This window comes from Tasmannia lanceolata, unplaced genomic scaffold, assembly GCF_043159265.1.
Source record: "Tasmannia lanceolata isolate RefF3 unplaced genomic scaffold, GAP_Taslan_0.1 ptg000013l, whole genome shotgun sequence".
NCBI lineage: Eukaryota > Viridiplantae > Streptophyta > Magnoliopsida > Canellales > Winteraceae > Tasmannia > Tasmannia lanceolata.
In genome coordinates, this window is record NW_027518690.1 from 26,085,208 (window position 1) to 26,098,582 (window position 13,375).

At 38.9% G+C, this 13,375-nt stretch overlaps 1 protein-coding gene across 2 annotated transcripts; it reads left to right on the top strand.

The window, feature by feature from the left end:
* The first annotated feature begins 1,288 nt into the window (after window positions 1-1,288).
* NBR1 (ubiquitin-associated (UBA)/TS-N domain-containing protein / octicosapeptide/Phox/Bemp1 (PB1) domain-containing protein) lies at window positions 1,289-11,098 on the top strand. Of its 2 annotated transcripts, none has more exons than XM_077394420.1 (7): window positions 1,289-1,612; window positions 7,510-8,621; window positions 8,715-8,835; window positions 8,915-9,163; window positions 9,324-9,473; window positions 9,562-10,293; window positions 10,702-11,098. In XM_077394420.1, the coding sequence occupies exons 1-7, from the start codon at window positions 1,580-1,582 to the stop codon at window positions 10,816-10,818; spliced, it is 2,514 nt and encodes an 837-aa protein (XP_077250535.1). In that variant the 5' UTR covers window positions 1,289-1,579; the 3' UTR covers window positions 10,819-11,098. The 2 variants fall into 2 exon arrangements, with proteins under 2 accessions (XP_077250535.1, XP_077250536.1); XM_077394421.1 differs by lacking the exon at window positions 1,289-1,612 and adding an exon at window positions 2,241-2,259.
* Window positions 11,099-13,375: the final 2,277 nt, after the last annotated feature.

Sequence of the window (13,375 nt, forward strand, 5' to 3'; positions counted from 1 at the left end):
GTTGGTGGAATTGAAATAAATATTGTCTTTTGTTCAATCTAGCTTCCACCGCGCATATCAATTCCACCACAAACTTTTAGCACGTTTGTCTACCATGATTTTTTTTTCTTGATAAATTGGTGTCTCCAAGGGGAGATAAGGTTGAAGTGGCTAAAAAACAGGAAACTAGTGTCTCCGGGTGATGAGAAGTGGAAAAAAATCATGAAACAAAAACTCTACTCAAAATGGGATCAACTTTTTGCCTGATTTTTAGCCACTTCTCGGCTCCTTCTCCCAAAGCCCTACCCCTCTCTAACCACTTGGAGACACTTATTTATCAAGAAAAGAAAATTCTTGGACATGGCCTAAAAGTTTAACTCAAGATTTTTTTTTTACTACAATTGGAATGGCCTAAGCAAGACCTCAACCCGACCAGACCTACGTAGGAGCAACTCGGGTCGGGTAGGATTGAGGCCAATCCTAGCCCAACCAGAGATAGCATTCCCTCAACCCTAATCCGATCCAACCCGAACCTTGAGTCGAGGATGGTGAACCCTAACCCAACCCGCCTCTAAATCTCTCAACACTAACCCAACCCATCTAACCTGAAATTGGGTTGGGTCGGGTCGGGTTGGGTCGGGTTCACTTAGGGCCAAACAGGAAAACACAAGAAAAAAACATAACCCAAAGAAAATCATGATAAAATTAGAGGATGGACGTCGGGTTTGGGTTGGGTTTGGGTTGACAAGGTCTCAACCCTAACCCAGCCCAAAATTAAATCGGGTCAACTTTTCCCAACCCCAGCACGAGCCAAAAACGGGTTGAACCCGTCGGGTTCGGGTTGAGCCCGACCCACCTTTAGACTTAGGTTGCATTTGCTGACATGATCTTGGTTTTCAACAAAACATACATGCATTGACCTAGGTCTCAACCTCAACAACTTAGCTCAATCAGTTTCCCTTTTCTTAAACAGTCGAAAAATAACCAAATGGGTTGTATATTCATGTCAATCGAACTCGTAACCAAGGTTTTAAATTTCAGCTGAAATCCGAAATTTCTGATTCCGGTGTAAACCTTCTGAAACCCAAATTGCCGAAATTTACCAAATTTCGGTAGAATTTTCTGCAAAATTCTCGATAAAATATTAATTTTTTATTCCTCTACAAAATTTCAGCTGAAATTTTCCTATTTGCACACCGAGGAGTGGGTAAACGAATCCGAACAAAAGAACCAGGGTCATTTCGTAATTTCAGCTTAGATATTTTTTCGCTCCTCTTTCTTAGACTCGAAGGAACCGCGGAGAGGTTGGAGTTATAAATGCGGTTGCGACGCCCGTAAGACCAAAACTCTCTAATACCGCGGCTTACGGCTACGCGATCTCTATCTCTCATATCATCGTCTTCAATTTCGCCAAATCACTCGCTCAGAGATTTGAACCTTTCTAAACTCATCTCTTCCAAACGCTTTGTCTCTTCTTTCTCGCTTCTCTACTTACTTTTAGGGTTAGGGTTAGGGTTAGGGTTAGGGTTTCCACCTCCATAAAGACGAATATTTGAAGCTCGCTCGCAGCTCGCTTCATCCTTCTACGTTCTATTTCAGGATGTCCGAAATGGAATTCGATCTCGTAATCAAGGTCAGTTTTCTTGGCATCTTCGTTGTCAATTAGTTTTCTTCTTCCTGTTCGTTCGTATGCTTTTATTGTATGTGATTAAAGAATATCGATCGTTTTGCAGTTCTGTTCTTCGTATTTGGTTTGTCCTTTGCTAGATATATGGTTGAATTGTAAGGCAAAACGTTGATTATGATTTGAATATAAAAAGGGAGTGATGTGTTTATGGCCAGCTTGAGATCTCTCTCTCTCTCTCCTCTCTCTCTCTCTCTCTGTGTGTGTGTGTATGGAGAAAGAGAGAGAGAGTCTCGATATCTATTCCATATTGAATTCGTTAGAGAACATTAGGCCCGTTTGGATGCCGAGAAGATTTTGATTTGGAATTCTCACATTTGCAGCCCTTTTTGCGTTGACATTTGTATCCCGATCAAATCCTTGAATTTCCAATTCAGCGACTGACAGTGAAAATCAGATTTCCAAATAAGCTGTGGAAATAAGAAATTGGAAATCCACAGATCTGGCAGTTTTCTTCACCCTCTTGGCTCCTCAACCTCTCCCCTACAGCAGGAATTACCCCCTTCCCTCTCTATCTCCCTCAAAATGAGCTGGCAGATCTATTCATTTTGTACTGTACTGAAAACTCAATTCCAAATCCAAATACAAAATCTGAGGTATCCAAACGGGCCTTTAGGGATTTGATGTTATCATTCTTATATCTTTCTGTCATCTTTTTTTATTTGTAAATTATGTTAGGCAAAATTTCTCTGGAAGAATAAACAGCTGATTCCTTTTTTTTGTGGAAATTGTTCTTTTCTCTACTGAAAACCATAATATATGCAAAAAAAGTACCTTCTCAAACTAACTGAATTTCATATTTTATGAGTTTCCAAAATAAAAGTATTGTTGTAATTGCTTAATTTAGGGACTAATTATATGCTGTAATTGCTTCATTCATGGAGTCATTATATGGTTATTAAGGAGCTAATTAGCTTAGGATTAGTATAAATAAGGGGGTTCATTGTAAGACAAGGACACAAAGAATTATCAATATAAGTTTGGATGTTTGGGTTTCCTTGAATTATCCAATTTCTTATTCTGCTCTTTTTCTATTCATCTCCTTGTTTCATTTTAAAGAGACATGCTCCACAGTTTGGTATTAGAGTGAGGTTCTTCTGCATGCCTACTCTATGTCCCAGAACAAACATTAATCTGTTATAGCTATGTCGTCCTTGTCTCCCAATCAAAAGATTGGAGACGACAGTGTTGCTGATCCGTAATTAGTAAGCTAGCTCAGTGCTACAAATCCTCGGATCGGAGAGCTTAAGGAAGATATGTATGCTTCGGCAGCCCAACACACAGAGTATGGAAGGTTTACCCAACATAGCTTGTCGATGGCTGGCCCGTTACTTTACAGTACTGAAAAATACAAAACGATTTTGTGATAGCATCCGGATCCATTAATGCTAGGGTAATCAATTATCAAGGTCATCGATTAAGTAATCGGGACAATCACGAATATGGTTTGATTGGAGATCGAATACAAAATTTTCTTACATAAAAGTTAAATTTTCACTTTGAGGAGGTGACGATCCAACATGATGGATATGGAGAATGGAAAGCTTCCATCGTATAGGTGATAATATGAATGTAGTCCTACAAGTTCACAAAAAAAGATGAAGTGTCATTCTTTCTCCTTGCCAGTCCTACTAGCTCACCAAAAAGATGGGTCTTAGAAGATGCATGTCGATTTACAAGTGTTGAATCGGATAACTGCAAGGGATAAGTACCTTATTCCAATAATTGATGAGTTGCACGAGGTTGGCGAGGCCTAATATTTTTTGAAATTGGATTTACGATCGGGGTATCATCAGATTCGTATCCATGAAGCAGACATACCAATGGTAGAATGGCTAACAACAACAAACATCTAGGGGCAATGACGCCCGCAACAATGTTTCCTTGGGCTGACGGGCTGTTATTGTAAGTTCATCTAAGACTATGGACAAATTAGAGCAGCCTTGAAAACACTATTGCACAAAGATGCTTTCAAATGGAATCCGGTCACTGACGGGACTTTATCAAATTAAAGAAAGCAATCTCATCCACAACTGTCCTAGCCTTACCTGACTTCAACACATTGTTTGTCGTGGAATATGATGCATTCAGAATCGAAATAGGAGCATTGACACAAGAGGAAAAATCGTTAGCATAACCCGCAAGGCTTTATGTCGTCAACATCAAACCATGTCAGTCTATGATATGTAAATGATGACTATTATTAACGCAGTGATAAAATGGAGAGCCAACCAAAAAAAAAGTGATAAAATGGAGGCCCTATTTATTGGGGCAACATTTTTGAATTAGAACTGATCGCAAGAGCATGTAAGACAATTTTCGAGCAGCCAATTTCATCCATGGAACAATAAATGTTGGTCTCAAAGTTATTGTGGTATGATTTTGAAATCATTTATAAAAAAGTAAAGGAGAATATGGCGGCAGATGCACTTTCAAAAACATATGAGAATGCAAATATTGCATCCATGTCAATTATGATATATAGTGGCCTTGATGACATATAGAGGGGATGCGTCTAAGACTGTGATATGCAAGCACCGATTCAATGACTACAACATGATCCAAGTTATTACCCACACTACACATGGTATGCATTGGACCTTCGGCATAAGAGTTGGATCGTTCTATCAAACAACTACACCCAAAAGACCTTGATCCTTGATGAACTTCATTCATCTCCAAGTGTTTCTCACTCAAGGAACTACGCACATACAAACACGTTGCTCAGGCTTTTTATTGGCATGGCACGGAGAAGGATATTAAGAAGTTTGTGGAAGAATGTGATCTGTGCCAACGATATAAAGTTTCACTTTGTTTACATAATAGACACCCTAGATCTGGAATTCCAAACATTCGACCTTAATATTTGCATCCATGTGTTTATCTCAATCACAATAAGATCTGATATTTTCTTCTTGTTCCTTTTTCCCATTGCTTATGCATCATTTTTGGTATCATAGCTACAAGAACTAGTATTTTCCCCTTTGGATCTGCATCAAGAGTGTTTTATCGTATATAAATGTACCCCTTTCAGTTCAAAAATACTTTATTTTCTAAATCAGAAGAGCCTAGGTCCTGTGTTGCATGGATTCGGATTCGTGTGGGGATCTGACACGGATTCCAGGTGTCGGATTTGGCAAACCCCAAAAAGTATGATTATTAGATTTGGTAATTTTTAAGTAAATTAGAAAGTAAGAAATTGAAATTTTAAAATTATATATATGTGAATTTGAAGGGTAGAGGGTCGAGTCGTTAGGGTTTTTATTAAGAGAGTCGAAGAAGGGGTGAGAGGAGTCAATGTTCGAGGGTGGAGGGTCAAGGCGTCAGGTTTTTTTTATTAAGAGGACATAACATGCTTTTATATAAAAAAAAAGCAGTTAAGAAGAAAACACGTTTAAGGAAAAATATACAAGATTCACATTATAAAAGAGAACAATGGATTGGATTTGTCCGAAAAAAGCAAGATTTATGTTCCCTCGTGAATCCATGTCCGAAACGTGTGTCGAAACATGCCGATACGGATTCAGCATTGGGGGTGAAGAATCCATGCAATACAACCTAGATCTTTCCGATACACATTCTAACTTTAAACCACTTCTATACACATTCTAACATCAAGACAATTTTAAAAGAATTGTAAAAAATTCTGTTTTCAAATATTATCATTCTTTCTCCAATTTCTTGTTAGAAGGATCTCTATGTATTTTTGCTTGATCGAAGGGTCCTGCACTCATGGTTCTAGGATGAATTGTGGGACTAGTCTTAAATACATTTTATCTTGGAGTCATCTATTCTGTCTCTTTTGTGGTAAGATGGAGTTTTTGGACGGGTAAAACCCCTGTTAAAAGGACTAGGGGGCCCAAAAATGAATCTATTTTTTACTTCAACACTAAGTTTTCCTCACTAATGCTGTCTGAGAACCATTGTTGTTAAAATCGTATGATTTACGATTTTAATTGTAAAAGTATGATTCAAGTTGGAAGGAAGAATCAATTCTTTAATATTTGCGATTCAAACATTTTTTACTGTTCTTAGTGCAATTTTTACAATTTTTTTGTTCACTTATTTTTCTGTGGTGGTCCCTTTTCAATGATTCTTGTTTTGGATTTTGAGAACTAATTGTGATTTTCAATGATTTAGGCCTGTTTCTTTTGGATTTTGAGAGTTGTTTTTGTGATTTCAATATGGAAATCATTTCAATGTACTTTGTTTACTACTCACGCTTAATTGTACGATGATTAATTATTTGATGATGATTATGGATTTGAGTATGTGCTTTGTTTACAATTGTGATAAATTATATGATGATTTATTGTATGATGAATATAGTTTGTGTTTTATTTAGTTATTTATAGTATGATGATTATAGTTTGTGCTTTGGATTACTAATCATAGAATTTTATATTTAATGTAATGGTTTTGAATGAAGAAAAGATAATTACTCATTTGATTCCTATTTTTGACCTATATATATATATATATATATATATATATATAGAGGAATATGTTCGTGCGCTTGAGCGTTGGAACCAAATGGTGCGCTTGAGTGCACCATTCACATGGGTCCCACAATTTCTGTGAGGATCCAAACCATTCATTTGCAAGGCCCTATCATAGATAGGGTGTGTACCAAAAATCAGCTCCATTGAATCATCCTAACCCCTCCAAAAGTGGAGGGCAAAAATGGGCAGATTTGTGGTCTGTCCATTTTGACCTCCACAAATGGATGGGTTAGGATGATCCTATGGAGCTGATTTTTTGTACACACCCTATCTATGTAAGGCCCTTTCTAGTGAATGCTTTGGATCATCCTAACAACATGGGCCTCATTGGTTTGAGAGCTCAAGCTCACCATAAGGTTCCAACGCTCAAGCTCACAATGGGTCCCACATTTTGGGGAGTGATCCAAACCATTCATTTGCAAGGCCTTATCATAGATAGGGGGTGTACCAAAAATCAGCTCCATAGGATCATCCTAACCCCTCCATTTGAGGAGGACAAAAATGGGGCAGATTTGTCCCCAAAATGTGGGACCCATGTGATTGGGCAAGCTAGCTCACCATAAGTTTGGTTAAGCTCACCAACAGTTTCCTCTATATATATATATATATATATATATATATATATATATATATATATATATATATATTTTAATATATTTTTCTCATTTATATATATAAATCTGAAAAAATCTTACGATTTTCGATTTGATACGATTCGAACCCTCTTACGATTAATGATTCGATTCCGATTTTCAAAACCATGTCTGGAACTATACATCCTTTGCTTGTTGAATTCCTTATTTCAAAATTCTGCCTCTTCAATTTGTAATTTCAAACATATTGCCTTCTGGGTTTAATACGCTCAGTCATGAGTGCACAAATTAACAGCTGTCTATGCTTGTGGCATAAAGCCATAGATTTGGCTGCATCTATAAACATGAGGAAAAACTAGGGAAAACAACCGGTGAGGTTCAACACCTCAATTCACTTATGAATAGTTGCACATGATACAATTCCTTGGTGAAATACTAGCCATGAATGATCATTACACAGTTCTTGATCTTCATTTGGAACATGATCCCTTATGTTTACCTGATATTCTGCAATGAAAAAAAAAATGTTTACCTCATATTCTACAGTGATTGTCTGTTATGAAGTTTGTGCCGTGCCATAACCAGGTGTAAACTTAAGCAACTTTTCTCGTCTGGACCTTTAATTCTTCAATTCTTGTTAATGGCTACATGAATGTGGATTCTTGTGCTCGCTGTTTGTTTATTTGCATTCGGTTATCTGTTTTGCATATTTCTTTTGCACTCATCAACCATTCTTTCTGCTGTTCTTCAGGTTAAATATGGAGACACACTAAGACGCTTTAATGCCTATGTCCATGGAAATGCCATGGATATCGACATCAGTGGACTGAGAGAGAAGATTATTATTCTTTTCAACTTGAGCCCAGACACTGATTTTGCTCTTACATATACTGATGAAGACAATGATGTTGTATCACTTGTTGATTATGATGATCTCCATGATGCTGCTGTGATTCAGCGTCTTAATCCATTGAGAATAAATGTGGTGATGAACACTAATAGAGTTGGGACATTCGACACAGGTTCACAAAGTGGCACTTCAACTCCTGTCAGATCACCAAAAATCCGGACCCCACTGCCTCGGATCAGTGCTAGTGTTGAAGAAGCCTTGAAGTCATTACCAGAGCCATTACAGATCACACTTTTGAAGCTCTCTCATGATTTGATGTCAAAAACTGCCTCAACACCAGCACTCGGTGAGCTCATGGAATATTTCTCAATCTTGGGACAGCCTCGCCCAAGTCCACCTTCTAAGGGAGATGGGGTGTCTTCAAGGACACCTAGCAGTGTGTCTCGCCATGCCATGGAACTTAATGTCACTGCAGGCCAAGAATCTTTAGGTGACCAAGTTATCAATTCAAAGGTGTTAGCAAATGCGAATTTTGTTGATCAATCTACTGGAAACAAGCTAAAGGAGAATGGTGGTAGTAGCATGACCAAAGATGTGGGGTCATCACATCCCCCTGCCGCTGCTTCTCTCGATCTCAATATGGATTTTTCCAGAGATGAACGTGTTGATAATCTTATGGATCATTGTCCTTCCCAAGTGCCAGAACCACACAAGCCATTCACACCGTCATTTTATGGTAGTTCAGATGTTTTGGATGGTGAGAAGAATAAGCAAGGCGTAGTTACCTCTGGGTCGGACTTGGTAGTTTGTCCTCAGAGTAATTGTCCTGTCAATGGCCAGATGGGAGCAGATCTTGCTGATGCTGTGCCTCCTGGTGGCTTCTATCATGGTCATCCATATAAAAGGAGCCATAGTAATTATTATGACAGCATGTTTCGAACTTTTCATAAGGGTGTCCACTGTGATGGTTGTGGAATGTATCCGATTATGGGGCCTCGCTTCAAGTCTAAAGTGTAAGAATAGTATTGTTTTTGTTCATTTATTGTTGTGAATTCTGTTGGGAGAAATGTTGATTGCTTATGATATCTGCTAACCTTCTCTTGCAGTAAAGAAAACTATGATTTATGCAACATATGCTTCTCAGAGATGGGAAACGAAGCAGACTATACCAAAATCGACCGTGCAATTTATCGGTCACCACGATTATTCAAGGGGATCCACAATCCTGTATGGAACTTTTTCATCATTTTCTCTAATTTTTGTCTATTTTATTTATCTGGTCGTGTTTGCCTTCTCTCAATTTCAGCACCCTCGATTTCAAAGCCCATTGTTACATGGCATTCGAGGTTGTGGACATAGGCCAGGTAGAGCAAAGCTTGAGAGTTGCTTTATTCAAGATGTGACCGTTTTAGATGGAACTTTGATGGCTCCAGCTACTCCTTTTATTAAGATATGGCGGATGTTTAACAATGGCACTGTTGCATGGCCCTCTTGTACACAACTTATGTGGATTGGTGGAGACAAACTTGGTAATAGAGGTTCAGTTGAGTTGGAGGTGGGCAACTTAATTGTTCCTACATTTTATATTTCCAAATGTGTTATATAAATGTACTGGAAACTTGCTTCTTGGCTCTGAATGAACTTGCTAGTAACTGCGTTGATTTTTTTCCTATTATTTGAGATTGTGAAACAAAAGTGTTTCTTGACCTATGCAGATTCCAGGGAGTGGTTGCCCCGTAAATAAGGAACTAGACGTTGCAGTTGATTTTATAGCCCCCTCACAGCCTGGCCGATACATTTCTTACTGGAGGATGGCATCACCTTCTGGACAGAGGTTTGGTCAGCGTGTTTGGGTCCTTATCCAGGTCATTACGTGAGGCATGTTATCTTATTTTATTGTGAGGACGTTTCTTTTTATATTTCTCAATTAGATATTTTTTTTCTTCGATGCAGGTGGATAATTCTCAACATGATTCCTTGCCTGGCAGCTTCCATAGTTCGCTGAACTTGAACCTGCCCCCTGAAAGTAATGGTCAGAAAGGGCATGGGATCATAGATGTGAATGCTGAGCCTATTCCCAGTGACCTTGTCAAATCCAAGCACTCTATTGCAACCCCGGAAATTGTAAAACCATTAGTTGATGCAGGCCTGAGCAAGAGCCAAAAACCTGAATTTCAGGTGGCTCATGGCTTGCTTGCTGGCGATGGGGTTGCACAGCCTATCCCTGAAACATCCGCTCCAGTGTCGTATCCAATCATAGATTTCTCAGAAGTACCTCCTCCACCTCCCAACACTGTCAATGGGGTTGCACAACCTATCCCTGAAATATCTTCTCTGGTGTCGTATCCAATCATTGATTTCTCAAAACTACCTCCACCTCCACCTCCACCTCCCACTGCTGTTTATGAGGTTGCTCAGCCTATCCCTCCGGCGTCATATCCAATCATTGATTTCTCGGATGCGCCTCCACCACCCACTGCTGATATGACAGCATCATCATCTGCTGGAGTTACAGAGAACACGATTGAGGAGACCCTTCTCAAGGAGCTGGAAGAGATGGGATTCAGGCAGCTTGAATTGAACAAGGAAATTCTGAGGAAGAACAAGTACGACATGGAGAAGTCGTTAGATGATCTCTGTGATGTCGCTGAATGGGATCCGATTCTCGTGGAGCTGCAAGAGATGGTAAGTTATTACTATGAGGGATGATAAAATGAAGGGTGCCCTTGCAAAATCCAGCCTACAAGGGCGCCCTCATTGGTTGATCTCACCAAAGTGCATTTATTATTCCTTAAAGTGCACATTTTCGTGCATTGTTTATTTGTTTCTGTGCCCCCATAAATTCACTTTTGTTGACATTGACCAATGGGGGTGCCCTTGTAGCTGTTTTTTGCAAGGGTTCCCTTCAGTTTATCATCCGTATTTTACTAAGAGGAAAGTAAAGCTACACCGCCGGTGTAGCTAACTTAGCTACACCGGCGGTGTAGCTTCACTTTCCTCTTTTATTAATGCTACCCAAAAAAATGTTAGTCGTTTATTAGGAACCTTCTTTTTCAGTGGAATTTTGTTGTGAAAATGGTAATGTGGCTGCAGGGCTTCGCTGACAGGCAGATGAACAAGAAACTGCTGGTAAAGAATGGGGGAAGTATTAAGCGAGTCGTCCTGCATCTCATTGCAGCGGAGAATGAGGAGAAGCCTGTGCAGATATAAAAATAGCATTCCTACATTAAATAGTTCTCTATGTAGATATCGGATAAAGAGCATGGAGACCATGAAACTGGCATCATATTAATAGCTCCTTTAGACTCGTGATTTGTTAAATAAATATTGTGGGACAATGACTGGTTTGTTTTGTCAGTGGTGTTAGTAAATAGCCTATGCTTGATGATGGCTGTTTCCTTTGATGTAAGTATGACACTTTATGGGCTAGAGCAGCATTATTTGTGTTGCTTTCATCAACGTGAGGATTGGGAGTTGGAATTGATGCGAAGTTGATACTCCAATTGGATAAATCTGAAACTATACGTATGTTCTATTCATTAGTGTTTGGCCTTTTGTGTCTACTGGTTGTAGGAACATCTTTTAATTATTTGTGGCCTGCTCTCTCAGCTAAAGATGGTCTGAGCCGTCATGGAGAGACCAGGACCAATGTTGTCCAGGATTCAAGTGCCACACTGAATACCCAGACATACAGCTCCAAGGTATACTCCATTTGGGTCGGTGTAGTGCGGGTCTGCAACCATTCTAAGTTGCTATTTTCGATTTCGATTTAAAAGATGCAGAATGAAGTTCAATTTGATTAACGAATTTAATTTCAGATTAAGGGCTGTTCGGCAACCGGTCTAAAAAATAATAGGTTTCCATATTCTTAAATTTAGAACATCCAAAATGAAAAGAATGAAGTCATCATTGATTAGAATATACATTTAATTATGGATTAGGCTTCTTAAATCAGATTAAATGGGGTGAATATTTATAGGAGATTTTATATGGTGAATAGCCTTGCATGCACGTGCAGCCCAACCCAAAAATACGGTTAGGCCCAAATTGCTTGGGAGATCCAATCCATTCATTTGTTAGACACTGACAGAGATAGGGGGTGTCCAGAAAATCTTTTCCTTGGGATGATTTTAACCTTACGATCTGTGAAATTTAGCTTCTTAAAATTGATATAATGAATTTATCGGTTTAATGCCTTCTAAAGCGCCGACTACTGTTTAACTCCTCTATGTTCATCTTTCAACCCTTTCTGTCTATCGACCTTCAGCGCAAACAAACACCATATGTTACGTTCATCCCCTGATGGAAAACCCAGAGGCCAACTCTCCCTGTGTGTTTGCCCCTGTGAAAACAATGAACATGGGTGCAAGGCCATGGGAGAGGGTAGACCATGGGTGTTGGCCATGTTGGAGGGAAGACCATGGACGGTTTCTGAGAAAAGCTGCACTGATTGCTCAATTCACTTTGTCTAATCAACTCTCTATTGCTCAAGCCAGCGATTTCCATTTTGGTTTAATATTATAAAAACTAACAGAGAAAGGAAGCGATTCTAGAATTTCTATTTCCATTTAATTTTTTAATGTTGCCAACTTCTTTCTTTTTTATGGGTAAAGAACACCATGCTTGACCCTGGAATAAAAAAACATCATTTTTATCACGCATTAGTCTTGAAAAGGTACACTCTTTCTCATGAAATCCCACAATAGAGATTTTACTTCGAGATTCTGAAAAAATCTGATGAAAGGCAATCTCTTTCTTCTTCTAAAAGCCTAGCTAATTAATTTCCTTCTGTCCCTTTTTCCATGTGCGTCAACTAAATTTTCCTGCATATTTTTCTGTTGATGCGCGCAGAGGCGCATATATATATATATATATATATATATATATATATATATATATATATATATATAAGAAAACGGTTCCTACACATATGTGTAGATAAGTTATCTACACACTAGCTTAAAATACAGTGGGGGCCACATTATTTGGGTGATCCAAACCATTCATTTTTAAGGCCCTCACATAGATAGGGTGTCCACAAAAAATCAGATCCATAGGATGATCCTAACCATTCGAACTGTGGAGGCAAAAAATGGACTAATTTGTGAAGGTTTAAAGACATCCATTTTACCTCCACAAATCGTAGGGTTGGGATGATCCTATGGATCTGATTTTTTGTAGACACCCTATCTATGTGAGGGCCTTTAAAATGGATGGCTTGGATCACCCAAACAATGTGGGCCCCCACTGTATTTTAAGCTAGTGTGTAGAGAACTCTCTACACATATGTGTAGGAACCGTTTTCTCTCTCTATATATATATATAGAGAGTTCTCTACACATATAGAGAACGGTTCCTACACATATGTGTAGAGAGTTCTCTACACACTAGCTTAAAATACAGTGGGGGCCCACATTGTTTGGGTGATCCAAGCCATCCATTTTAAAGGCCCTCACATAGATAGGGTGTCTACAAAAAATCAGATCCATAGGATCATCCCAACCCTACGATTTGTGGAGGTAAAATGGATGTCTTTAAACCTTCACAAATTAGTCCATTTTTTCCCTCCACAGTTCGAATGGTTAGGATCATCCTATGGATCTGATTTTTTGTGGACACCCTATCTATGTGAGGGCCTTAAAAATGAATGGTTTGGATCACCCAAATAATGTGGCCCCCACCGTATTTTAAGCTAGTGTGTAGATAACTTATCTACACATGTGTAGGAACCGTTTTCTCTCTCTCTCTCTCTCTCTCTCTCTCTCTC

Excerpts from the sequence above, each read along its gene's own strand:
- NBR1 (XM_077394420.1), top strand. The coding sequence starts at position 1,580 with ATGTCCGAAATGGAATTCGATCTCGTAATCAAG. Across the intron at positions 9,164-9,323 it reads GAGGTTCAGTTGAGTTGGAG|ATTCCAGGGAGTGGTTGCCC; the intron begins GTGGGCAACTTA and ends TGACCTATGCAG. Across the intron at positions 10,294-10,701 it reads TCGTGGAGCTGCAAGAGATG|GGCTTCGCTGACAGGCAGAT; the intron begins GTAAGTTATTAC and ends ATGTGGCTGCAG.